Source organism: Rhinolophus sinicus, linkage group LG15 (genome assembly GCF_036562045.2).
Source record: "Rhinolophus sinicus isolate RSC01 linkage group LG15, ASM3656204v1, whole genome shotgun sequence".
In the NCBI taxonomy this organism is placed as follows: domain Eukaryota; kingdom Metazoa; phylum Chordata; class Mammalia; order Chiroptera; family Rhinolophidae; genus Rhinolophus; species Rhinolophus sinicus.
The window spans coordinates 11,266,877-11,293,630 of record NC_133764.1 but is presented as its reverse complement, the minus strand read 5'-3'; the positions used below and the strand labels follow the sequence as shown (position 1 = coordinate 11,293,630).

The following is a 26,754-nucleotide window of genomic DNA, read 5'->3' as shown; positions in this document are numbered from 1 at the left end:
GGAAGGGAAAGGCAGAGGCATTTCTAGGAGGAGTGCTGCTGGCATTCAACTGGAAATTGTTTCCACTCTGTAAATAACAGAATAATAGCAGCTAATACATACAGGAACTATGTGCCAAGTATTGCTGTCAGTGTTTTAAACATTAACTCATTTAGCACATGCAGTAACTTGGATAATTGTTCCGAAGTATTTGTCACCCCCACCCCCCACCACCATGTGACCTCACAGTACACTAGACTGGGCAGAAAAGGTGTCACCAGCAGAGAAGCAGGCTAAAGTATGGACAGATTTTGGAAGAAGGTATGAAACAAACTCTTTTTCAGGCAAAAGTGATCCCTGAAGGGTGTGTGTAGAAAGATCAGACTCAACTACTACATAGGATAGGAATGTGAGCCATTCTATTTGGATATTACAGCATACAGTGATCCCCCCAAAACTGAAGGAAATTGGGGGCCAGGCACCAGTACTAAGCACAGAGGATGTAGGCAGGAGTGGGCCTAGAAGATAAGAAGGGGAAGGGCACCCAGTAAGGATCAGACACTTACGACGTTTGATCAAACACGGTGAATGTTTAAATAATAATAAAAAAATTATTACAGTAAAGATACATTGACATTAATCCCTCTCAAAATACTTCTACTTGCTTCAAACACACTTATCACATTGTTCTTGCCATTTTCTGAAGCAGTTCTGGAAGTCCTCTTTCATGAGTGTCTTTAGTTGCACTGTTGTGGCTGCCTCGATGTCCTGAATTATTTTGACTTTGAGGAAGAACCAGAAGTCGCATGGTGACAGATCCAGTGAATGAGGTGGATGAGGACACACCGTAATGTTTTTATTTGACAGAAATTGCCATACCAGAAGCGATGTGTGACCTGGAGCATTGTCATGATGGAGGATGATTTACGGCACACTTTAAACCACACCTTCTCTCAACCGTAGCTCACACCCGACTGATTGCATCGAACAAGTTGAAACTTGTCACACACTGTTACTGAGATTCGACATGCCGCTTGCTGTATTAAAGATCCCTGCCTTTCCGTTGGATGGCACTGGGTAGCAGCATTCACTGTATTTTGTGATCATGACAGAAAGGCTCCTTGTCACAGATCGCTTTGGTATGACAATTTCTGTCAAATAAAAACATTACAATGTGTCCTCATCCACCTTATTCACCAGATCTGGTACCGTGGGACTTCTGGCTTATTGAAAGTGAACTGGCATCTTAAGATGTTTAACCATAGAGCTGGGAGGACTATGGGTGGAGCTGGGCCCCTTGTTAACTTTCTAGTCTTGAACTCTATGGTAACTTCTGGGGGAGGGATGTGAATAAAAGGGCGAGTCATGTTGGGCTCCTCCTTCTTCCCATGTGGGTAGCCGTTGGGCAAGGCCGGGCCTGGGAGTGGGCACGCACTCCTTGTTTCTGTTTCTTTTTCCGAGTAAACCATTTTCTTTTGGTGGATAATCTGGAGAATTATTTGGCCAGTTGGCAGGCTCTTCCTCAAAGTCAAAATGACCAGGAAAGGTAAACGTTTTGAATCGATTCACAATATCGAGGCAGCTACAGCAGCGCAACTAAAGACACTCACAAAAGAGGACTTCCAGAACTGCTTCAGAAAGTGTCAAGAATGATGGGACAAGTATGTTTGAAGTAAGGGGGAGTATTTTGAGGGGAATTAATGGCAATATGTCTTTTACTGTAATTTCTTTTTTTATTATTAATTTAAGCATTCACCATATTTTTTGATCACACCTCATATGTGATGTCTGGAGGCTGGAAAGAGGAACTAGGATCCCTTTTATCCTTGCCAATAACCAACATCCCAAGTCATTTTTGAGAGTCTGGCTCAAGAAAGCAGATATACCTGGCCCTGGCCTAGCCCGAGCCACCAGACACATTCACTCAGCCAGATACTTACCATGACTTGGACCAAGAAGATGTAGATAGGGACCTGAAAGAGGCTTCATCTGATTCTTGGGTGGGTGAGTCAGAAAAAGAGCAATTCCTTAATCCTCAGGTGCTGGGTCACCGGAGTCCAATTTGCAACTCCCCTGCAGTTTCTACTTGGTGACACATAAAGCCCCAGGCTGAGGCTGAGTCTGGAGTCTGGAGATAACATTATCTTCAAACAGACCAGACCCCAGGAAACAATGTCAGGATGTCAGCCCTCAAACCTGCCTGACCGACTCCCCTTTCCTATATAAGAAAAAGCTAACCTGAAGTTAGGTGCAGTTAGTTGTCCACTAGAGACTCTGCCTCTCAGCAGCCTCTCTGCCAGTGCCTTTCTTCTTAAATAAACTTTCTAACTTCTATTCCTTTTGAGTCTGTGAATACTTTCACCTTCTGTGAAAGACCAGGGGTTAATTCTATGCCAGAACAGGTGACAAAGCCTGAACCTTGAATCATCCTTCTAATGTTTGCAAAGTCCTTAGCCAGCACTGGCCTCTCTCCTTGGTTTCCTCCCTTGAATATTGTGAAGGAGCCGGAAATAGCTGGGAGTGGGGGTGGGATGGGGTAAAGACAAGAAGGGAGAAGAAAGAAATGGAACTTTATATGTAATAAGAACTGTTTTACATACCCGTATAAGTTCTTAGGAGGAAAACTGAATTCTGGTAGGGAGAGCAGGCACCAGGGTCAGTAAAATCAGGCCAGAATATTTACCTGGACCATAATGAAGGGGAAGAGGCTGTATTCACTTGGAAAGGGCAAAGTTCATGGATTTTGGCCTTGTATGCTAGGGCCCTAAGTGACTCCATACTGTACCCTCACACCCAGGTCCCTAACATTTTCTGCACCCATTATGAAGGTTGGACAAAAGGAGGCTTCCACTGGCCTGCCTCAGGTAGGCCTCTCACAATACCTGGTGTACTTAAAGTCCTAACGCCGGGATGTTTGAAACCAGGTTGAGGGAGAGGCAGGGAACAAGCCTTTGAGCTGTTACTTTTCCAGGTTCTAGGCAGCCTGGGAAACCTCTGGTCATTTATTAAAGGAGTGGCATCAAATGCGGTAGACTTTAGAAACTGAAGACTTCCTGAACCGGAACATGTGTACAGCCCAGCGAAGTCTCCCAGGCGGGTCTTCCCTAGATCCAGCACAGAAAAGGGGAGACTGTCCCCACTGTTTGGAAGGCCAGCTCACTCCCTCTTCCTTCTAGCTCTCCCAAAGGCCTGGAGACCTTAGGAAGTGTCCTAATCCTTGCTCCCTCCAACCCCTAGGCTCCTGGCACCAGGCCTTGCCGGGAGGTTCAGGAAACCTGTGGGCATCCATTGTCTTTGCGTCCTCCAGGCCAGGACCCCTTTATCTTCCCGCAGCTACGCTCCTAGCGCGAGGCGTGGCCCTTCCCCCACACCTGCTCAGTCACTCGCAGGTTCGGGCTAGTCTGGGGCGGAGACTTGGGAGAGCCCGAACTTTGTGAGGAGGGCGGAGACCCAGACCCATCTTTAAAGGTCCGGAACTGGCCCTAAGGTGCCTCGACACACAACACCGGGCCCGACAAGCGCAGGACCCGGCTCCCCGTCGCCTAAGCTGCGGAGAGCCCGCCATGGGTCACTACCGCATCCGCGTGGCCACCGGGGCCTGGCTCTTCTCCGGGTCGCACAACCGCGTGCAGCTGTGGCTGGTCGGGGTGCTCGGGGAGGCTGAGCTGGAGCTGCAGCTGCGGCCCACGCGAGGCCAGGTCCGCAGGGGAAGCGGGAACCCTGATCCTGGCCGGGGCTGGGTTCATGGCGGGAGGGTGGCGCGGCGGCGAGTGACAGCGCGACCGTGTCGGCTGGGACTTCAGGAGTTGGGACGCCTGGGAGGAGAAAGGGTCAAAGCCAGGGCCCGGGGTGGGGGGCGGGGGCTCAGCCCGTTTCTTCTTCCACCGACCGTAGGCCTCGCAGCCTCCACGCCTTCCCCAATTGACCCCAGGCCACTATTATGGGATCAGTGATCAAAGGGGAAGCTCGTCAGAGAGCGCGCGGTGAGAGCTCAGTTAGAGCACGCATGTAAGTGACGGTGCTCAGTCCTCAGGTGAAGACACCGCGGGACACGCCCCGCGTCCCTCGTCCTCCCTGTGCGATGGGGCTTCTGAGACCCACCACGCAGGTGTCTGGAGGAGGGAAAGAGGGTATGTTGTCTTTGGAGGCCTTGTCACTGGCCTCCATAAAGGACCCTCGCACCCCCAGTAAAAAGTCCTCTCCGGGGTCCCTGCTACTAAGTCTGGCTGGGTTCTGGTCCCCACAGGAGGAAGAGTTTGAGCACGAGGTTCCCGAGGACTTGGGACCACTGCAGTTCGTGAAGTTGCGCAAACACCACTCCCTGGTGGACAACGCGTGGTTCTGCGACCGCATCACGGTGCAGGGCCCCGGAGCCTGCCCCGAGACTGCCTTCCCGTGCTACTGCTGGGTGCAGGGCGAGGGCGTGTTGAGCCTGCCCGAGGGCACCGGTGAGGGGCAGCGTCAGGGACGTGGGAGCAGGGCTTGGGGACTATGGTAGGAGGGGCTTGAAAAAAGTGGGTGCTCACAGGTTAAGGGTGGAGGAGGCAGCAAAAGGGGGTGGGGTGGGGGTGGGGAGTTATAAAATCCCAAAGTTATACACAGAATTACAAAGGCTGGAAGTAGGACTGGACAGGGTAATAAGTGATGTGTAGATCCCACCTCCCAAGAAGGTGAGCACAGGAAATGGGAGTTGCAGCAATGCTGGAAAACTGAAGAGCCAAAGTAAAAGTGAAAAGGAGATCTGTATATGACTGGGAACAAGTTAGGGCAGGGACAGGTAAGGGTAGCACATGGAATAGGGATGGTGGGTGATCCCCGAGAGGAGACAGCTAAGGAAAGCAAATAAATGATATGAGGTGGAGAGCAGGTTTGGTTGGAAAAACATGGAAGACAAATGTGAGGGCAGGGGTGGCAAATATTGAATTACTGTGGGAAATAAGAAAGATGAATATAAAGACAAATGAGGACAAGAACAGTAAGGATGGCAACATGAAATATATGACTGTGAGACAGGTGAGTGTAAGTACTGCAAGAGCAGAAAGAAGTCAGTAAATACAGGCTATGATGGTACATCTAAGAAAGATGAAGTCAGGTAATGAAAGCAAACAGAACTTTTGAGGGCAGCTGAAAGTGTGGCAGGTGAGGTTCAAGATATGTGAAATTCACCAAAGCAATATATAATAGACGTAGCTGTGGGCATCGGGGTGATAAAGATTTTATCACCTTAATTCAGGCGATTTATCCAACCATAGATATTGATGAAACAGGATCAGCTAGGGAAAGATGAGTTAAGGGACAAGAAAGTGTGGCAAACATGACATTTTTGTGTCAAGGCAAGAGATGAAGGCTGAGATAAGTGAAACCAGGAGTGCAAAGTTGGCAAAGATGAGATAAATGTGTCTGGGGAATCAAGGGAATGAGGCCCAGCCAGAGATAAAGGCAACAGAGCACCACTGAACTCATGGACTGTGATTATAGAAAGGAGGAAAGGACAAGCAGGGGAAAGCCAGTGTGGCCAATCATCTTAATGTCTCCACAGCCCGCCTGGCAGGAGACAATGCCCTGGATATGTTCCAGAAGCATCGAGAGAAGGAACTGAAGGAAAGGCAACAGACATACTGGTGACTACCCACCCATATTAGACCCCCAAGTTGTATTCCCCCTTACCTGAATCTGCCCACATCGCTGAACTGGACACCCTCCCTGAAGCCTTGTACCCATCTCCTAGTTGGGCCACCTGGAAGGAAGGGTTACCCCTGAAAATAGCTGCACACGGTGAGAATGATCTACCTCTAAATGTGAGATTCCATGAGGAGAAGAAGCTGGACTTTGAATGGTCACTGAAGACAAGGTGAGGAAAAGTCTGGAGCTCAGAGTGGAATAAGGGCCGGGAGATTCAAGAATGGTGATAAATGGTGAGGGGCTGAAGAGTCAGCAAATGGGTTCATACCTCAATACCTGTCCTAGGGCAATGGAAACAGTCCTCAAGCATGTTTACACCCTCCTGAGCTCCTGGAACCACCCCGAGGATTTTCGTCAGATCTTCTGGGGTCAGAAGAGCACCCTGGCTGGTCAGTGGTTCCCCTAGGTCTCTATAATCCCTTGATGTCCCCCTTTGGATGGTCTGCCCTTCACACTCCATAGTCCCCCATAACTCCTTGCCAGATGAGATCTGATCATGCCTGGCCATTTCAGAGAGTCCTGAAAAATAAAAATACAGGGGCTGGATACAGGGTGGTCGTATGCCTGAATCACTGCAGTCGAGGTTGGAGGAGGATCATTGGATTGTGGTGAATATCCTTCTACCCTCCACCCCGACCCCACAGAGAAGGTTCACCAGTGCTGGCAGGATGATGAGCTTTTTGGCTACCAGTTCCTGAATGGTGCCAACCCCATGCTGTTGAGACGCTCCACCTCTCTGCCCTGCCGGCTAGTGGTGCCCGTGGGGATGGAGGAGCTTCGGGCCCAGTTGGAGAAAGAACTCCAGGTACCTCCTCTGCCCTCCATTGTTCTCCCCTTGACTGTGTGGGGAGGACACGTGGTGAAGGGGAAGGACCAACAATGAGTCAGGGAAGGGAGGCTGTGATAAACCACTGTGATAAACCATTGGTGCAGAGTCCTCTGCTGGAAAAACCCAGAGATGATAAAGTATGGAGGGGAAACTATGAGGAGCTCCCAGCATGGATTCCCAGGGTGTAGCTGGGGCCAGAGATGTTATCAGGGACAGTGATATTCCCTGACTGATGACAATGCTCCTGACACCAGTGTTCATGGGCAGGGAGACAGGGGAAGAATGCACTGTCAGGTGAGGAGAATCGAGGAGGTCTCCTGGAGGAGGGCTGGGTTTGGAAAAGATGAGCTGAGTGTGAGGCAGATGAACAAGGCAGGATGTGAGCATGTCCACGTACATATGTGTCTGGATTCGGTGGCAGTGGGAGTCAGGGGAACCTCTGTGGATTACTTGGCAGAAGAGGTGAGATTTGGACAAGGTGTGGAAGAGTGTTTGCTGAGCTAGTGGTAGCCAATCACAGGGAGACCCCTGAGGGATGATGAAGGGGCCTGGCCATCTTGACAAAAGGACATTTTCCATTGCCTGTAATGCAAACTGGACTGAGAGGCCTGGTTCTAAACCCAGATCTACTACCACACATCCTGCACAAGGGATCAACCCACACTAGACTGTTTCTTCATTAATTTAAAACTAGAGGGATTGGACTAGCCTTCCGGGACTGCATCCTGTCTTCAAGGTAAATCCTCTACCCTCCATGTCCCATCTCCCTCAAACCCCAGAAAGAGAAAACAGCCAATATTAAATGATACTGCAACAGTATATATCTGCTGTTGCAGTATCATTTAATATTGGCTGTTTAAAAGAAAGAGGAGAGAATAGAAGGAAGACTGTATGCTCTGGTTCTGCCAACAGGACTCTGGTACTGATGTAAGATGATGGCAAGCTAGATAAATGTCCTCAAATGTCTTACCAGCTTCGCCCTGGCCCTCTGGGGATTGAACTCTAACCATGGATACATTCCTCCCTTCCCCAGAATGGTTGCCTGTTTGAAGCTGACTTTATCCTACTGGATGGGATTCCAGCCAATGTGATCAGAGGAAAGCAGCAGTACCTGGCTGCCCCCCTCGTCATGCTGAAGATGGAACCCAGTGGGAAGTTGCTACCCATGGTCATCCAGGTGAGGTGCTCTGGGCACACCCCTCCCAACACTGCTCTCTATTCACCCCAACCTCTGCTCCCAGCAACCCAGCCCCCTGGCTCTTGGCTCCCAAATTCCATCCTCACGCAGTGAGATGTGTCCTCATGCCACTCTTAGCTTGCAGCCTGGTTTGCCTGACTTACCCAATTGGAAGTACTGTTCAAGAGTCATAATGGCCTTTTGGACTTCTCATCTTGTACCCAGTGGTTCTCAAACTTTAGTGTGCCTCAGAACTACACGAAGGGCTTGTTAAAACACAGCTTGCTGGATCCCACCACTACATTTCCTGATTCAGTAGATCTGGGGTAGGGACTGAGAATTTGCCTTTCTAACAAATTCCTAAGTGATGCTGATGCTACTAGTTTGGAAACACAATTTGAGAATTACTATTTAATCTCCTAGTAGGCTCTGACTCTAAATACCCACTGTCTCCTGGATATCGTTTCTCCCAAAGCTCTCAATAGTCAGTGAACAAGTACTGTCAGTTATCTCACACATCCGGCTCCTCCTTTTCATTCTCCTACCCTAACTCAGATTTCCGTCATATTTCTCCCAAACCACTGTTAGGATCTCCGTATTTGACTCTTGCTTTGAACCTGACCTACGTGGTACTCACATGGCATGACAGCTAGTAAGGGGCAGAACAGAAGGGTCCTCATTCCTCCTCCTATTATAGGTTATAAATTATAACCTCCTGGAAAATAATCATCTTACTTACTCCTCTTTGTTTCCCCAAGAATGCTGCCCATAATGTCATAGATAAAGTGGGAGTTCAATAAATGCTTCATTTCTTCTTCCCAGATCCAGCCTCCCAACCCCAGCTTCCCCACCCCACCACTGTTCCTGCCCTCAGATCCTCCACTTGCCTGGCTCCTGGCAAAGTCTTGGGTCCGAAATTCAGATTTCCAACTGCACCAGCTCCAATACCATCTGCTGAACACTCATCTAGTGGCTGAAGTTGTCGCTGTCGCCACCATGAGGTGCCTTCCGGGACTGCATCCTGTCTTTAAGGTAAATCCTCTACCCTCCATGTCCCATCTCCCTCAAATCCCAGAGAGAGAGAAAACAGCCAATATTAAATGATACTGCAGCAGCCATATATCTATATCTATATCTATATCTATATCTATATCTATATCTATCTCTATCTCTATCTCTATCTCTATCTCTATCTCTATCTCTATCTCTATATCTATCTATCTATCTATATCTTTGTGAATAGTTAAAAGAAAGAGGCGAGAATAGAAGGAAAACTGTATCAATAGTTTAAGCCTTGTATTTTAATTGAGTCAAACCATTAAACATTTCTTCAAGACATAAGGGAACCCTCTGAAATTCCAGAGATCTGACAATCTAACAATGGGTGTAGAGTATTGTTGGAATACTGTTAGTAAAACAAAAACCTTTCTTCTGACTTAGAAGATTTACTGTTTAGGCAGGAAGACAAGCGATGCTTATAAGGACCAACCAGAGAACACTATCTGGAACTAGAATCTGAAATCACAAAAAAACAGCCTATAAACATTATAGTAGTGATGGCCAATGTCCCACCCCAACTGAGGAGTCTGCTAAGTAGGAACAGATCAAAAGGCAGATCAAAACAGATCAAAACCCCAACAGGCTACCTGCTTAGGAGAGAAGAGGAGAAAGACACGCGAAGTGGTGACAGGAATGAAAAGGAAAACATTCAGACTTGATGAAGGGAGGAAACAGCAGGCGAACCTGCCTGGGAATAAGATGAGAAAGAAAGGTCAGAGGTCTAAGCTTCTGCAATACATCAGAGCCCACAGGGTGGGCGTGTTGTACATTTACAAAAGAGTGAGTTCAGTGTCTAGTGCTAAGCAGAAGGCAGAAACATAAGACTTGTGCTTGTTAAAAATGTTCTCAAAATCTTGATGACACTTTAGATATAGGGAACATGGCAGAGAAGGCACAACACTGATAGAAGTTTATGAACTAAGACAATTGTCAAAAACGGCAATGTCATGAGAAGAAGCCGTGTTAGAAGCAAACATGAGGTTTTCAGTGTTAGGTCCATGGAGTGTGACATATTGGTAAGGTATGCAAGTGAGTACCTGGTAAGAACAACTGAACTGTGTTTCAAGCTGGGGCCTACACCCCGACCCCCAAGCCTGGCCAGCCGTAGCTATGGCCTCATTGAGTCTGGGGTAACACAGACAAGGTGGAGACCAGTGTGATCATTAGAATCTTGGATGTTACTGGTCTCACGGCGTTCCTGCATCACCATCTTCTGCTCCTCTTGAATAGGTTAAGCCTCTGTTCACACTTAAAATCCCCCTTTACTAGTTCAGCCTTCTTCCTACCTATATCCACTCACCAAAACAACTTCAATCCATGGTGAACCCCCGAGTTATCAGGACACACAGGAGAACTACCCTGCAAATGTCAGAAAGGTGATGTGTGCAGGCTCTGGATTCAGACTGCTGGGTTGGAATCCTGAATCCTGACCTTAGTACTTACCAGGTGCTTGCTTCAGTGTCCTCATCTCTAAATGGGGACAACAGGAGCTCCATCGTGGGGTTGTTCAAGGATGAAACAACATAACAAGGTGATATAGGCTGAAAGCTACAAAAGCCATTAGTTCTTGCAATTATTATTACTATCATTAGGAGTTGTTTGTCCTCGGGTATCTTCCTTCCTTGTGTGGACTTTAGGCTTTGTGTGACACTCAGCATCTTTCATGAACTTTCTGAAAAGTTTCAGACTAATATGAGCTGCTTCGACATCTTGACACCAAAGGTCTCTCATGGGTCGTTCCCAGAATCCAGCATCAACAACTCAGATAAATATCAACACTGTATGAAACCTGTGTATAAAATGGATGGAAATAAATGCAAAATACTAGTCTGAGATAAAGGGAAATGGATGTGAGGATCAGGGGACCTTTTTTAATTCCTAAGGAAAGCTATTTTTTTAAAGCTATTAAAAATAGAGGGGGACAAACTGCTTAATTGGGGGTGGGGCAGATTTGATGACGGCCCCTCTGCTGCTGAAGTAGGTAGTTCAATATGGCTCCTCTGATTCTGACTAAAGATACCCACCCCCCAAAACCAACAGTGAAGCAACCAGAGGATGGAGGTGTGGCTTTGATAATGAGTAGAGAGTCAGATATAAGCTATAAGAATAAAAAAATCAAAAGAGGCTGATTCTTTTTTTTTTATATTAAATTTATTGAGGTGACAATTGTTAGTAAAATTACATAGATTTCAGGTGTACAATTTTGTATTACATCATCTATAAATCCCATTGTGTGTTCATCACCCAGAGTCAGTTCTCCTTCCATCACCATATATTCGATCCCCCTTACCCTCATCTCCCACCCCCCACCCCCCTTACCAAGAGGCTGATTCTTAAAAGTCACTTACACGCCAGGTAGAAATAATGAAGATAAATGATAACAGTTGCAACTTGAGGACTTCTGTATATACTACACCCTCTTCATACATCACTCACATAAGCATCACCACTGCCTCCTGAGATAAGGGACCCTATTATCAACCCCTATTGACAGATGAGGTGCTATATAGGTGATCACACAGATGAGGTGATAGACAGGAGATGAGACAGATTAACACTTAGAGGAGAGGGTCCACTACCTTGGATGAAGATCAAAGTGAGTGGTGAAGTGTAGACTGAAACCCAGGTCAGTATAGCTCCAAAGCTGACTCACAGAGGACAAAAGAGCATGAGACTAAGTGATCAGAGAAGCAGAAGGAGACCAGCCTGCAAAGGCACTGGCAAGGAGGAAAGCATCAAGAGGAGAGAAGGCCAACACGCTGGGCACCACTTCCTAATAAAGGACCCAAGCATGTGCTCCATAAACCACCCCCTCCAACCCTCTCCATCCAGCTCCTGATCCCACACACCCGCTACACCATGGAGATCAACACGCGGGCACGGACCCAACTCATCTCAGATGGAGGGATATTTGATAAGGTAAGGAGGCCATGGGGCATGGAGTAGCCTAATTCTCCAACTCTCTATGACCTCCTGTCACTTTTAAAATCCCAGACCAACCTGTGTGAATGTCCTGACCCTTCACCTCAGCCTACATTATAACCTGTCGCTTTATACTCAGGTCTTTCAATGTGGAAACCCACATGTGAACTGCTTATATACGTGCTGTCTTCCTGCTCAAGGCCTCTCATCTCTCTTGTCCCAGGGAGTGAACACAGGTGGAGGCGGCCATGTGCAGTTGCTCCGCCGGGCCATGGTTCACCTGACCTACTGCTCCCTCTGTCCTCCTGACGACCTGGCTGACCGGGGCCTGCTGGGACTCCCAAGTGCCCTCTATGCCCACGATGCTTTAAGGCTCTGGGAGATCATTGCCCGGTGGGTGAGAGTGGGAGCTGAGAAATGGAGGGGCATTGGGGAGAGGGAAGCTTTGGCGGGAGGTCAGCATGTGGCAAAGGAACATGAAACAAGGTCCAGACGGGGAGCAGAAGACTCAATCCTGGGAGGGATGACAAAGAGTGAGGATTCAGTGAGTAGGGTCTGATAAGGAAGAGGCTGGGATTGGAGTAGAGAGCCCAGGCCGGGAGAGCTATGGATGGGGAGACTGAGGGATCTGGACGAATCAGGGTTTTTGTCAGGAAGAATGGTTATCAACCATGTATAGAGAATTCCTGGAACTAATAACCCACATTTCATTCCTTTCCTACACTAGTGTGTAGAAAGAACTGGGCAATGTCCCAGAAGGCATGTCTTGAAGGATCTATACTCAAACACAGTGGCAGTCTGATGGACAAAAAAAGAGTAGAGGTCAGAGACTAGAGCCTTCTACTCTCAAGGAGCTCAGCTCCCTTCTCCTCTGCGCAGGTATGTGGAGGGGATTATCCAGCTCTTCTACCATGGGGATGATGTCGTGAGAGGGGACCCTGAGCTGCAGGCCTGGTGTCGGGAGATCACTGAGGTGGGGCTGTGCCAGGCCCAGGACCGAGGTGAGATCCCTTCCCAGAGAAAGGAGCTCCTCAGACACTGCCCAGAGCTCCTTCTCAGCCTTGCCCTTCTAAGGCCATGATCCCAACCCCCATCACCCTCTCTCCCTCCACACATGAAACACCTGGAAGCCATTTCCACCTCCTAAGACTCAGGACAATTCTATATACCCAAGCATTCTCCTCCCCAGAGACCCTGGCCATCAATCTTTATGTCCATCCCCCACGCCTAGTCACAGTTTCCCCTAACCTGCCAGAGCATGAGGCTCAGTGAAGCCAAAACCACAGCCGGTGGGGGATCTGCCCAGGCCCTTCTGGGGCTCACATTCTCTCTTCATGATTGTCTTTTCCTACCTGAGGATATGAATGGGAAGATTTTCCCACCAAAGCCCACAATGACCCACTCTGTTTTTCCTATCTTCTCCTTCTTGCTACTGCCCAGCATACACAGAGGGTCCGGGCATACCACACACTACCACAGTGCAAGGTCATTTCTAGGTGCAAAGCCAATACTGTACATGCTTTGGCTGAAACCCAAACTCAGTGCCCTCTTCCTTGGGGCTCACGTTCCTTTGGCCAGTCCGGTCTCCCCCCACCCCTGATAGCATCTAGCCACTAGTTTAGGATCTGGTCACTAACTTTAGCGCCCCCCCCCCATCCACATTTAACCGCTGGGGAAGAAAGAGCCTTTCTTGAGCTCTCCTAGGTTTACCCTCTTCTCTCTCTCTCACACGTGGGCCAGCCTGGACTGCTTCAAATCATGCTTCAGTCCCTGCTCCTCATACTTCACACCAGTATCTCTGCCTCTGTGGAACAACTACAGACATTTACAGGGGAAACATTATGCCAGGCCCTGGGGATGCAATAGACCAACATCTGCACTTTAGAGGAGCCTCTCCCTGGAGAATCTGAGGTATACCACCCCCACCCTTCCAGGACCAAACTTTCTCTAGGACGTCTCAGTACTGTCCCTTAGGCTCCACATGTCCCCAAAAGACTCTTCTTGATCTGCTTGGCCATCTTTTCCCCAACAAGTATTTACTACATTTGGAAAATAAAACATTCACATGTTAACTTTAACCTCCACTGCCTCTCATTCTCTCTCCCTCAGTTCTCATAACTCACCTTTTCCTAATTTTCCCAACAGACTTGTTAGAGGACATGTGCTAAAATTAAAAACAGCCTGAGATTAGCAGTCAAGAAACCCAAGTTCAAGGTCAGCCTCTGCCTTTTCCCAATTATGTGTCCTGATAAGCAGTTTAATCTCTCTGGTCTTTGATTTTTTTTTTAATCTATAAAACGGGAGTGATTATATTTGTTCCACTTAACTGATAGGATTACTGGGTCTCTGAGTCCCCACCTCCACTGTAAAATGAATAGTCTAAGATAAACTTTGAGGAAAGCTTCTCTTGGTTGTGACACTAGAGATCTATGACTTCTCTTATTCATCACCTCATAACTCAGGCACTTGTAATTCCCTGTGTAAGAATAGAAAGAGGCAGTCCTAAATTCTTAACCACATTTTAAGGCATAAGATACTTAATCACTCGATCTTTCAGCCCCAACCCTTCCACACCCACAATAATTACCATTTTCTGAGCACTTGTTACATAACAGGTGATTTTGATACATTATCTCATTTATAAGGTAGGTATCATTCACATTTTACAAGCAAAGAAATTGAGGTTCAGAGAGGGTTAAGTAATTGGCCTAAGGTTAACAAACTATTTTGCTTGAGCCTGAATTGAAACTCATGTCTGATGTAAAATACTGGGGGTGCCATAAAAATGTATACAAATGGACACTTTGGTCAATGTTGTTCAAGCAGCAGTTTGCTGTAATCAGAAGTGTCTGGATGCTGATGGTAACCACTTTGAGCACCTCTTGTAATTGCAGAAGGCAAACGTGACTTGTGTTCACCTTTTGTTATTGGTATATATTGAGTATTACAATTTTAATACAGTTTTCCTTTCTTAAAATGTGTATACATTTTTCCCTCTGTATATTTGAATAAATGAACAACCACCCATCAATTCCAAAACATCCCAAGACATCAGCCTCTATTTCTCTTCTCTCATGCTACAGCCTCTAAATCCTATTCCTTTCCTGCCCAGGTTTCCCTGTCTCCTTCCAGTCTCAGAATCAACTCTGCCATTTCCTCACCATGTGTGTCTTCACGTGCACTGCCCAGCATGGGGCCATCAACCAGGGCCAGGTATGGACAGCTGAAAGCCCAGGTCCCTGAAGGTCCCTTGGGATGCCCAAGGGAGAGACAGGGGTTCAAACCCTAAGTACAAGGATCCTAGGGTTGTACTTTCTTCCCCCAGCTGGACTGGTATGCCTGGGTCCCTAATGCCCCATGCACAATGCGGATGCCCCCACCCACCACCAAGGAAGATGTGACAATGGCCACAGTGATGGGCTCACTACCTGATGTCCAACAGGCCTGTCTTCAAATGACCATCACATGGCATCTGGGTCGACGCCAGCCAGATATGGTAAAAGAGGACTCTGGGGAAAGGGAAATGACAGTTGGAAGGGAAACATCAGAGTGAGAGGTTAGGCTCTAGGTGCTTCAGACTAGAAACTGACTACCCTTTGTTCTCTCTTAGGTGCCTCTGGGGCATCACAAAGAAAAGTATTTCTCCGGTCCCAAGGCCAAGGCTGTACTAAACCAATTCCAAACAGATCTGGAAAACTTAGAAAGGGAAATTACAGCTCGGAATGAGCAACGTGACCTACCCTATGAGTACCTGAAGCCAAGCCACATAGAGAACAGCATCACTATCTGAGCTCTGTGGTACCCCCACCTGGAAAACTTCAGATCAGCTCTAGGACTGACATTTCCATCTTGAGTTTCATGGTTTCCTAAGTCTCTGCTGCTACCGTGTTTCCCCAAAAATAAGACCTAACCAGAAAATAAGCCCTAGCATGATTTTTCAGGATGACATCCCCTGAACATAAGCCCTAATGAGTCTTTCAGAGCAAGAATTAGTATAAGACCCAGTCTTATTTTCAGGGAAACATGGTAGTGCTCTATTTCCTACCCCAACTAAATCTCCTACATCAGTATCCCACTCGCCCAGGGCGGCAGCAAACATTTTCTGTAAAAGGCCAGATAATAAAAATGTTAGGCTTTGTAGGCCGCACCATCTCTGTCACAACTACTCAACTCCCATTGTAGTGAAAAGCAGCCACAGACAATATGAAAATGAATGAGTGTGACTGTGTTCCAATAAAACTTTATTAATGGATAATGAAACTTCATGTGTCACAAAACATTCTTTTGGTTTAATCAACCATTTAACAATGAAAAACAAAACAAAATAAGCCCCCCCGCCCCCCGCTTTGCTAGAGGGATGTGCACAGGCTGCAGGCTGAATTTGGCCCTCAGTGGCAGTACCTCCTTGCCCAAAGTACCCTGCTCTAGCCTGAGGCACTGACCCTACTTGCAAATATCCAGAGAATACTTTCAGGGGTGGGTGGGAAAGATTTCTTAGAGAAATGAACTACCTCAACCTATTCTCCTTTCCCAGGAGCTAGACTTCACGTTTGGTGACCAACTTAAAAATTCCTGACTCTGTTCTCCGGCAACTTTCTCTCCAGTCCTATTTCTCCTAATCACACACGTACCCCCAAACTTCCTGGAATAAGGTTCTCAGGGGTGGCTGTTTTGCTCAATTGGTTAGAGCATGGTGCTGGTAGCACCAAGGTTGCCAGTTCTATCCCCGCATGGGCCACTGTGAGCTGCGCCCTCCGTTAAAAAAAAGGTTCTTCTAGGGCAGAATAAAAATATTCGCCTCCAAATGACTTCCTTTCCCAAACAGTCCCAAATAAAAGAGTGAAATTCATCTCTCAAGGCCACTTTCCCAGCCCCTTCAGCATTCTGGGGTCTCTCTATGTGTTTCCCAGTTTCCAAGTTCTCTTTCACAACCCTTTTAGAACAATATGCAGAAAGTAAATGGAAAAATACCACAAAGTTATGCTAACCAGACAGTGTTTCTTGTCTAGTGAGCTTGTCTAGCTCTGGGGTCTTGGGATCAAAATGACCCCTCTCAATTATGTACAACAAGCTCAGTGCAAAACTGTGTTCTTCAAACACCCCTATTTGCCCAAGTAATTATTACAAATCTGTCTCTCTTTAATGAAGTATAAAAACTTTTTATTTGGGGAGGATGATCTATTCTTATTTTTAAAATCTTGTATCCTACCTTATTCAAAGGACCTATAATCCGTTTCTTTAGTTTACAGTAGGGAAGCAGTGACCTTTTTGTGTATTACTCCTTTCTCCAGTACATTTAGCAGGACCACTCACCTTCACAACTTGCTCAGGATCTGTTTTCCCTAGACTTCACCTAACGCCTCTATTTTTCCTGGAGTTGGCATCCAAAACTATTCAGTATTCCATGTTTGGTAACAAATAGTTACTTAAGTATTCCTCATAATATCTATTTTTAAAGGTGGGAATAAGTAGAGAGGAAATGCAGGCGTTCTCTCTCGGTGCAAATCTGTCTCATTTACCATTTCCCCATCACAGGATACCACCTGAAACTACGTACGGTATCGGAGAGAAAAATCAGATAGTTCCAACCCTCTACTCCTAAAAGCCCATAGCCAAGGTTACCAGGAGCTCCGCAAGACCTACGCTCTTTCCCAGCCAGCAGCTACTACCGTGTTCCTCGTCACGTGATCTGCCAAAATTGGTCATGTGATATACCGGCTCTTCCCATTCCAACCTGGAGGGGGGGGACCAAGAAACCGGAGGCCCTTGCTTCTGCAATACTGGTGCCCCAGATACATGGGTCACCAAAACAAAAGATTCATAAGAGGCTAATCTGGTTTCAGACATCACCTTTTCCCGCCAAAGTCTCGAGAGGAGCCGGAGTCGACCAGCGTTCTCCGCCTGGCGCCCCACCAGCACGATGGTTGGGTCCGGAGGCCACGCCCCCTCGGTCTCCTTAGGGTCTTTCTGTCCTCCAGCGCGCGAGCCCCCGAGTACGGCTCGCTTTTCCCCGTACGGCGCATCCCGGGCTTCCTCTCACCGCCTTCCACGCGGCGCGTATCTAAACCATTCCCGACTCCCTTCATGGCGTCGCTTCTGTGCTGTGGGCCCAAGTTGGCCGCCTGCGGCATCGTCCTCAGCGCTTGGGGAGTGATCATGTTGGTGAGGGGACTGGCTGGCGAGAACCTGAGAGGGCCTGATGGGCCCCGGGATTGGAGGGCTGGAAGGCTAGGAGACTTCAGGCCTCAGGAAGCAGCAGGCAGGCTGGAGGGGGTGGTAGATTAGCCGCTGGGAAACGAAACAGGACTGAGATTGAGAAATGGGGAACTGGAGCGGAACGGGTAGTGGGGGAGGAAGCAGCTTCTGGAGCTTGGAATGGGAGCCCGGGCTGGTAAATTTGGAGACTCCTCTTGGTAAAAGGAAGAAGAGCTGGGTTTTTGAGAGATGCTTGAATTAAATGGAGGACCGAAGAGGAAAGGGAGTTTTTGTTCCTGAAATGGGTAGCTGGGGCTTTGTTTCCCCAGGACTCTATCCGCCCCACTCCAGGAAAAAATATGAAGGAGTGTCCATTCCTCCTGACCCTTTTTGCTCTGTCCCGTGATAATGACGCCTCTGGCGAGGAGGATAATCTAGGTTCCTGGGTTGCTCACTATTCCTGTCCTTGCCCCAGCCAGGTTCTCTCTATGTCACCACCTCACGCCCTGTTCCGGATGACTGAGTCTGAATCCAGCAACAGCCATCTCTAATCCCAGCTCATTCTTGAAATTCCCAAACCCAGATGTTGTGGCAATAATAAAAGTGGAAGGAGGTTAGGGAGTGACCAGGTCAGGTGCCTGAGGTCAAAACCTACCCATTCTCTTTTTTCAGATAATGCTCGGAATCTTTTTCAACGTCCATTCCGCTGTGCTAATTGAGGACGTTCCCTTCACGGAGAAAGATTTTGAGTAAGTTATCAGGTGGGAGAGGTGGGGTTGGGGGCAAGTGGGAGGTGGCTAAGCCTGAGGTCAGAATTTTGGGCGGGGAATTGCTGGAAGCTTGATACTTGGGACCCAGAGGCCTGGGAACTGGGTGCGTGCTGAGAACTGCTCTTTAGCAGTTGGAATTGGTCATGGGATTCGGACCTCAGCGGCCATCCTAAACCCACCACTTCAGGTGTGGCTTCTTTATGTATTTTATTTGACTTCTCTGCCTCCTTCCACCTCTGCAAAGTGGATGCTATAATAGAACTCCACTATAATAGAAGCTTGAATAAGATGATAATAATACACGTAAAAACACTTGGAAGGATACCTGGCACATAGTAAGTGTTGAGTAAGTGTTGGCTACTAATGTTCCTGAACACTTCTCCGCCTAATTCTACCCCTAGGAATGGACCCCAGAACATATACAACCTTTATGAGCAAGTGAGCTACAACTGCTTCATCGCTGCGAGCCTTTACCTCCTCCTTGGAGGCTTCTCTTTCTGCCAAGTTCGGCTCAATAAGCGCAAGGAATATATGGTGCGCTAGAGCACAGTCGTTTTTCCCCTCTTCAGCCCCCTCCTCTATTTAAAGACTCTCCCCACCCTCTCATGATCCCCCATTCTGGTGCCCTCTGCGGGACTCGCGTTCCCTGGAGAGAGATTGAATCCCTGTTCTCCAATCTCTGGTGCCAGGCCCCAGTGGAGGGAGGCTGGGACTGGCCGTCACCTGTTCCTCCAGCTCCCTCGCCTTGTCCCGTACCACAATAAAGAGAAACTGCTCTCTTAAACCTTGTGTCTGTGCTTGGCTTGGGGGTCGGGCTCGGGGGCTGGAGATCGGCCCCCAAGTAGGCAAGTTCACACCCCTCAACCTTGACGGAAGTGGAGTGAAGCCCGGCCGGAAGTGAGGCGGTGTATCCACTCTCCTTCCCTCAGTGCGCCAAAGCGGCCTAAGTCACTACGGCGGTGAGGCGCAGAGCTGCCAAGTTTGAACCAATCAGCTGCAGGGGGGCGGGACTTCCTGCGCGGGTTGAAGGGGTTCGACCCGCCGGCTCTCCGGTGCCGGCTCCGTGGTGGCGGCGGCGGTGGTGGCAGCGTCTCCCTGCGGGGGCGCGCAGGGCCATGACGTCGGCGTCCACAAAGGTTCGACCTCCCTCGCGGACAGCGCTCCCTGGCGGCCACGGGAAGGCGGGGGCCCCCCCAGTTGGCTCCGGGCTCTTCCGCCCGGGATGCGAAGCGGGAGGCGGGAGGTGAGCCTGGGGTGGGGCTAGGGACTCCCGGCGGGACGGCGCGGGGGGTGTGCCCCGGTTCCCGGTAATGCTGTTCCGCCCCCAGGTCGGAGAGATCTTCTCCGCGGCGGGTGCTGCCTTCACGAAGCTCGGGGAGCTGACGATGCAGCTGCATCCCGTGGCCGACTCTTCCCCCGCGGGGTACGTGAGCCCGAACTGGGACGTGAACGCTGAGAGCGGACGCTTAGACTCGATCATTGACACGGACTGTCTCTAGCGCAGGAACAGATGTTAGTTTTAGATTGCCTTTGTGCCTGGCACAGCGCAGAGCAGGTGTTAATAAATGATTGTTGAATGAATGACAGATAAAACCACAGACTGAGGCTCAGAACCTGGACTCATTTTCACAGCTCTGCCCTACTGTGAACCGCAGACCATAAGACCACCACCACTACCCATCCACCCAAAATCTTGTGGAATTCCCTCAGACTGCTGCAGACTATGTTCAGGGTTTCAGTTTGTAGACTCCTACATGTTGAATTGGCTTCAGTGGGCTATTTACAGCAGCTGTTTTCACGTTGATGGGGAAGAGGTTTTCTTACAAGGTGGTGGTGGTTGCAATATTATAATGTGGTAGGGGGGTCCTTGGGGTTCCCATGGGATCTTGAGTTTTTTTGTTTTTTTTTAAAGGAGGACCTCTGTGGATCCATGGGAGGGACCCCAGATATTAGGGGGAGGAGGCTGGTTGCTGTGGAATGCATAGTCCTCCTCCTCCCACTTTCGCTATTCCCCTCTCCCCTTCTGACAGTGCCAAGTGGACGGAAACGGAGATAGAGATGCTGAGGGCTGCTGTGAAGCGATTTGGGGACGATCTTAATCACATCAGCTGTGTCATCAAGGAACGGACAGTGTGAGGGAGGGTTGGCTGGTAGAGAAAGGGGGGTGGGAGCTTTCTTCCTCCATAACCATTGTTCCATCTTCCTCAGAACTCCCTTCCAGCTCAACATCTTTCCTACTGTGTTGCTAGTTTTGTTACCATCCCCTTGATGACTGAAAGATAAAAGAATTGTCACAATTGGTCAGAAGTTACTAAAATGTTATGGTAATCAGGACCTTCCAAGCATTTTGATTTAAGGTTGCCTGAGCTACTCGGTAATTAAATTTGGTAATGGGAGTCGCCTGGTTATTTATACAGATCTTTTGAGACTCTACTACTGTAGTGTTTCCAGGGATATTGTGATTCTGAACTAGTTGATCAGAATCCACCTGTACATCACCAAGGCTTATCTGGTAGCCTTCCACTTCCGTACATCTCTCCCAGAAGAGAATTAGGAAATGGGCCCTTCGCGCTACTCAGTTCAGGCAATCCATTCTTCACACCATCTGCCCTGAGTGAGTGAAAAGCTTCAGGAATATGAGAACCCTACCAAAGGGTTAGGGCCCTAACTTGGACTCTCATCTAGGTTCTGAAGGGGCTCCACAATATTCCTTCAGGGTGGCCCATTACCCGCATCCCTTCTCTTCTTTCTTCCCTAATCCTCTCTGATGACTCCCTAACCTGCTCCTCTTCTCTTCAGGGCTCAAATAAAGGCCACTGTGAAACGCAAGGTATATGAAGACTCTGGTATCCCCCTTCCAGCTGAGTCACCCAAGAAAGGCCCCAAGAAGGTGGCATCTGGTGTCTTGTCGCCTCCTCCAGCTGCCCCTCCACCAAGCAGCTCCAGTGTCCCTGAGACCGGGGGTCCCCCCACAAAGAAACAAAAGGCTGGTGAGGGCTGTGGAGTTGCTGCTTCAGGGTTAAATGTCCCGTCTGAGGTTCAGTGAGAGAATTGGGCTTGAGTTAAAGAGAGACAAATCTATCTTCCTCTCCCAGTGAAGGTTCGCAGAGAATGGCCGGGGTGGGGGAGGGAGGGAGAGCTTGAAGCTCGGGAAGCTGGGTGGCAGTCAGGGGACCTAGAGCCTAGCTTATGCCCCCCTCCCAGATGTGACACTCAGTGCTTTGAACGACTCCGACGCCAACAGTGACCTGGTGGATATTGAAGGGCTAGGAGAAACTCCTCCAGCCAAGAAACTCAACTTCGACCAGGGTAGGAGTCCTTCTCCCACACCAGCTGAAGGGGTGGGGGAGGAAGTACTCACTTGGATGGTAGGGGAGGGTCTCAGCAGGAGCCCTCTCCCTTGTACAGGGGCTGTGGAAGAGAGGTTCTCTCATACACGGTGCAGGGGGTTGGGTCAGTAAGGAGCCTGGCTTTGGGGAGGCAGGAATTGTCTTGGAAGCATACTTGGGGCTTGCTCCATCTCGGCCCATTTTACTTTCTGTTCCAGACAGCCTGACCCTGGATTCTGGCCTTCTCCTGACCTCTGCTGATTTTCCTCTGCTCTCTTGCTGAGCCTTCCACCTCTGACCCCTCTCACTTTTCACCCTGGAACTGTGGATCACCTGGGACTCTGAGCAAGGCCTGCATGAGATAGGGTCGAAACGCTGTTAGTGCTGCCCACCTTGTTCCAGTATAAACATCTGCCTCCAACCCCTTTGATGTCCATCTGATGGACATTTTTATACAGAAAACAATAAAGATCTCTGTCTCTCAGCTTGGTGTCTTCGTTTAACATTATTGGAGTGCAAGGGGCCATTCCCTCTCTCCTCAGCCCCCCAGGGGCTCAGCCCCTCCTTGGCAGCTCTCACCACTCTGCCTGGAGCAGCTCAGCCAATATTGGCAGACTTTCTTCCCAGTGCCAATATTTCTGTGCTGCTAGAGCCAGGGGAGCTGGGTGTGGGCAACAAAGACTCTACTTTGCTCTCTGGAGGTAGAACTTACTCCCAGGGTCTCTGTCAGTCAGTATTCCTGAGACTTCCCTGGGGACTCTAAAGGGGCTGTTTCCAGTGCTTTCATACCTCCCTTTTCACCTCCCCCCCGCCCCCCCCGCCCCCCGCCCCTCGCAACCCCCAACATTGCATGAAGGCCCCAGATGTTTTTTGTGTCACTTCTCCAGGGTAGCCTCCAGGGCCAAGCCTCAGCGGTGCCTCCCCCACCCTCGCTCTAACACCACAGTGTGGTTTGGACGTGGCCACAGTGCCGTACAAACCACAGTGTGCTGCTGGGGCGGGAGCAGGATGGGTGGGTGGAGAGGAAAGGAGCACAAGACAGTGCTGGGAAGACCCCCACAACCAAGAGTAGTGATATAGAGAAGGCAAAAATGGTCCCAAAATGGTTGGGGAAAACAAGAAATCAGAGCTAGGAGCTGAGCAGGCAACTGGAGGGAGAGGGGCCTAAGGGTTTGCAGTATAAGACTGGAACCATCTTCCCTATCTAGAAACTGTCAGGGGATCTCTAGGGTGGGGTCAAAGGCGGAGGAAATAGGGAATGACTATGGGGGACCAACAAACTGCTTCCCGACTCAGCAAGGGCAGGGACCCAAGGCTTCCTGTGTCCGTTCCTCCCCTCTCTGGGTGAGAACCCAAGAGAAAGCAAGGAGAGACAGGAGGCCAAGGTCAGCAGGGTTGGAAGTTGGCGATCCAGAGGTGGTGGGGCTGAAACATGGTTGGGAGAGGGGGGCCGGAAGTCTCCCTGGGCCCTGGGCCTGCCACAAGATGGAGGCCAAAGGCAGGAAATGGAGGCCAGGGGGAAAGGGGAGCAGCAGGGCCCAGGAAGAAAGCCATCTGGACCTGGGGACCAGGTATTCAACCCCCAGAGCTGTTCTCACTCCCCATGGCCCCCAGGACCCAAGTCCTACCCCCTGCAACAACCCCCATCAGCCTATCCATCAGGCCCAGGAAGGCATGCCCACCCCAGAAAGCCACGTTTAAGCTGAGACAAATATGCCTCTCCCCACCCCCACCGTTGGTCTTCCCTCAGCCTTCCTCCTGTCCAGGACTTGATTTTTTAAAATCACCCCTCAGAAAGCAAAATCCAAGGGCCAAAATCCCTTCCGCAAATCAAAATAATATCTTCCAAAACCCAAAAGTTATCCTCCCACCTCCCATCCCACTCTTTACCATTCTCCCTTCCGACACACCCCCCAAAACTCTTAGCAATCAAAAAGATCTAAGATGGTAGGTGTAAGCAGGCTTTTTAGGCCCCAGGGATGCCAGACCCCCTCCCTTGAGACCCCTATTTGTCCTACAACAAATCCTGCCAAGGCCTCTTGCTCCTCACTCCACCCTCCACAGCCCCCAAACTGAACAGCTGCCCCCAGCTCCCATCCTCGGCAGAGCCTTTGTGGGGGTGAAACAGATATCAAACACTGTATTAACAGCTGGGGATGTTTGGGGGCCCTCTGGTCTCAGCCTTTGGTTTCCATCTGGGCAACTGCAGTTTAGGGGCATAAGAGAAAGCCTCTCCAATCGTCCCCCCAGTTCCAAGACTGACAAAGCCCAACCCCACCCCAGCACGCACCTCCAAACCTCCCCCCCAACCGCCACGTCTCTCCTGAAAACAGGGGACACTTTCCTCCCCACTTACCTCAGCTACTCTCCCCTGAGATCCTGGTCCCCTATTTTGAAGGGAGCAAAATTTGGGGTGCATCCCTCACATTTGGGGTGAAGGAGAAAGGAGCAGCCCCAGTCGCATCGCTGGCCTCCTTCCTCTCGGCTGGCTCAGGGAGTGGGGAGTGCCCTAGGCAGTGGGGACCCCCACAAGAGAGCTTAGGATGGGGTTCCTTCACTCCCAGTCAGAATTGGGGACAACCCCCCCAAAACCGGTCCCAGCCCATCCGTCTCCAACTCGGCGGGAGAGGCAGCTGCAATGCCCCAGTCAGATTCCCCCAACACTACATTCCTCACCCCATCTACAGGGGTCCCGGGGGCCCAAAAAAATCCCCAAAAAATCTAGGATGTTGGCAGGACAGTCCTGGACTAGCTCCCCAAATTTGGGGTCCTCAGATACCCCCGTTTTTTCAGGAAAATTCCGTCTTTCGCCTGCCTCCCGCCAGCCCTGCTCTGTCCCGATGCCAATTTTGGAAGTCACTCCCTCCTTCCTCCTCCCGGTCTCTCCAGGCACCCCCCCGCCCGGGGGCTAGGGTCCAGGACACCTGGCTTCCAGACTGGGGAGGGGGGCACTCCTCAAAGGGCTAGGGGCCAGGAGGTCAAGCCCATAGCCCCAGTCTTAAGAGAAGCAGGAAAGCCCGATCCTCCCTTCCCCTCCCCCCTGGCTGGTCTCCGTGGTGGTTCAGGAAAGCCTGGAGGATTGGAATCTGCCATTGCTGTTGCACAGGCAGTTTTTTTTTCCTTGGGTTGGGGGGGTGGGCGGTGGGAGGGAGAGAGGGGAGGAGAGCCGAAGAGAGCAGGACCCAGGCGTGCAGAGCTGGCCTGGCTTACCCTCTACCCCCTGCAACCGTGGGGAACCCCTCCCCCCTAATCTCACCCACACTCCCAGTCCTATGTCTGCTTTCTGTTTGGGGCTCTCATCCTAGAAAATCAGGGTACAAGAATCACCTCCTTGTATCCCATCACCACCTCTCTTTGCCAGTTTCAACAGCAACTGCCCCAGTCAGGGTGTCCACTTTACCACAAGACACCCCATTTCTCCCACCTTCTCCCAAACTGAGGCATGCTCCCTTAAGAAATTGGGGTTCAGAATCTGAAACCACCTTCTCTTCCTTAGATCTATCCAGGCTACATAGAAATAAGAGGAAATACCTTCCCTTTCCAAATTTCTCCCTGCAAATCCTGGGCATATTTGGGGGTTCACTAAAGAATGAGATTTCTAGAATCTGGAGTGAAAGGGAGCTATAAGCAAAGGACATCCCAACCGAGCATCATACTACAAATTAAGTGACCCCCCAAATCAATCTCACCTTAAGATCCATCCCTCAGTTTCACCAAATGCAACCAAATAGTGACAAAACACCCCAAAATAAGGATACCCCAAAATTTTAGTCTCCTACTCTGGACCCTCACCTTGTTTCTCCCCCTGGAAAAAAGTTTCCTGGCTATCTATGCATAAACAGGAATATCCCCTCCTCAAAGTAAGTTTCCACAACATTCAAATAGAAAGTTTTGCTCCCCCTCATGGATCCCTAATCAGAGGCCTTCAAATTTGCTCCCAGGTTTCTATTATGTTCTACCTCAGGCTAATAAAAAAAACCAACAACTTCAAATTGAATTTCATGTCCCCTAAATTAATTTGCTCCTTGAAACGTATATGGCACCCCCAAACAGGATGCACTTCCAAATCAGCATGACTATATACTTGAAATCAGATTGTCCATATACACCAATCACTATGAATCTCTAAAACAAAACCTTCACCCACCTCCTGAATAGTACCTAGCAGGTTCTCCTGATATTCCAAGATGACAATCTCCAAATTGTGGGTTCAGAATCCCCAGAACTAATGTAGCTTCAAAATCAGCTCCATGCCTAACTTACCATCCACCCTCAAGACTGAATACAGCCCCCAGTGCCCAGAACAATCAAACTAACTCAACACCCCATAATAAATATGCACTCCACAATTGACCAGATAACACAAAATCAACTCCATCCTGATACCACAGGGAGCCCCTAGTCTAATGCCTACCTCCAAATGGGCAGAGACCAAAGTAACCCTCACATGCAAAAGCCACCTCACCATCCTGAATCCCTAGTGGTCCCTGATTTCCAGTTTTCTCAGCAGTTCTTTTGTGTACCCAAATAAAGATACCCTCAAATCTGCACACCCAGACCTAGATATGCAGCTTCATAGGTAATGGTCAGTCATTTCTGGGCAATTGGAGACTCTCTTAAGCCCAAATCCAAGACTTTCCTGCTTAGAAGCTGGACTCAGCTCTGGCCTCCCTTCTCCAAATGAACCTTGTCTTCCCCGCCCAATATCTCCTCAAAAAAAAAAAATTAAAAAAAATAAAATGAGGTGTGACCCATGCCTATATCCCAGAGACTTAAAATTCGGGTTAACAGGCTTCATCCTGCCTTCTCACC

At 49.3% G+C, this 26,754-nt stretch overlaps 3 protein-coding genes across 6 annotated transcripts; all 3 read left to right on the top strand.

Annotated features, from left to right (window-relative positions):
- Positions 1-3,435: 3,435 nt before the first annotated feature.
- On the top strand, positions 3,436-15,835 carry ALOX12 (arachidonate 12-lipoxygenase, 12S type). Its single transcript, XM_019719209.2, has 14 exons — positions 3,436-3,677; positions 4,226-4,427; positions 5,519-5,600; positions 5,708-5,830; positions 5,947-6,050; positions 6,306-6,466; positions 7,524-7,667; positions 8,490-8,699; positions 11,559-11,645; positions 11,872-12,041; positions 12,528-12,649; positions 14,761-14,861; positions 14,974-15,144; positions 15,259-15,835. The coding sequence occupies exons 1-14, from the start codon at positions 3,543-3,545 to the stop codon at positions 15,436-15,438; spliced, it is 1,992 nt and encodes a 663-aa protein (XP_019574768.2). The 5' UTR covers positions 3,436-3,542; the 3' UTR covers positions 15,439-15,835.
- A 1,760-nt stretch (positions 15,836-17,595) lies between these two features.
- RNASEK (ribonuclease K) lies at positions 17,596-19,397 on the top strand. Its single transcript, XM_019719215.2, has 3 exons — positions 17,596-17,810; positions 18,516-18,592; positions 19,015-19,397. Exons 1-3 carry the CDS (start codon positions 17,733-17,735, stop codon positions 19,154-19,156), a joined length of 297 nt encoding a protein of 98 aa, XP_019574774.2. The 5' UTR covers positions 17,596-17,732; the 3' UTR covers positions 19,157-19,397.
- A 179-nt stretch (positions 19,398-19,576) lies between these two features.
- BACC1 (BPTF associated chromatin complex component 1) lies at positions 19,577-22,426 on the top strand. Of its 4 annotated transcripts, none has more exons than XM_019719210.2 (6): positions 19,580-19,749; positions 19,942-20,036; positions 20,644-20,745; positions 21,413-21,603; positions 21,818-21,922; positions 22,161-22,426. In XM_019719210.2, the coding sequence occupies exons 1-6, from the start codon at positions 19,729-19,731 to the stop codon at positions 22,223-22,225; spliced, it is 579 nt and encodes a 192-aa protein (XP_019574769.1). In that variant the 5' UTR covers positions 19,580-19,728; the 3' UTR covers positions 22,226-22,426. The 4 variants fall into 4 exon arrangements, with proteins under 4 accessions (XP_019574771.1, XP_019574769.1, XP_019574772.1 ...); XM_019719211.2 differs by having other exon boundaries at positions 19,587-19,749; positions 22,165-22,426; XM_019719212.2 differs by lacking the exon at positions 20,644-20,745 and having other exon boundaries at positions 19,577-19,749.
- The last annotated feature ends 4,328 nt before the right edge of the window (positions 22,427-26,754 follow it).

Coding starts and splice junctions, on each gene's coding strand:
- ALOX12 (XM_019719209.2), top strand. CDS start 3,543: ATGGGTCACTACCGCATCCGCGTGGCCACCGGGGCCTGGCTCTTCTCC. Junction 7,668..8,489: donor TGCTACCCATGGTCATCCAG/GTGAGGTGCTCT, acceptor TCTTCTTCCCAG/ATCCAGCCTCCCAACCCCAG. Junction 12,042..12,527: donor CTCTGGGAGATCATTGCCCG/GTGGGTGAGAGT, acceptor TCCTCTGCGCAG/GTATGTGGAGGGGATTATCC.
- RNASEK (XM_019719215.2), top strand. CDS start 17,733: ATGGCGTCGCTTCTGTGCTGTGGGCCCAAGTTGGCCGCCTGCGGCATC. Junction 17,811..18,515: donor CTTGGGGAGTGATCATGTTG/GTGAGGGGACTG, acceptor CTCTTTTTTCAG/ATAATGCTCGGAATCTTTTT. Junction 18,593..19,014: donor TTCACGGAGAAAGATTTTGA/GTAAGTTATCAG, acceptor TTCTACCCCTAG/GAATGGACCCCAGAACATAT.
- BACC1 (XM_019719210.2), top strand. CDS start 19,729: ATGACGTCGGCGTCCACAAAG. Junction 19,750..19,941: donor TGACGTCGGCGTCCACAAAG/GTTCGACCTCCC, acceptor TTCCGCCCCCAG/GTCGGAGAGATCTTCTCCGC. Junction 20,037..20,643: donor GCCGACTCTTCCCCCGCGGG/GTACGTGAGCCC, acceptor CCCTTCTGACAG/TGCCAAGTGGACGGAAACGG.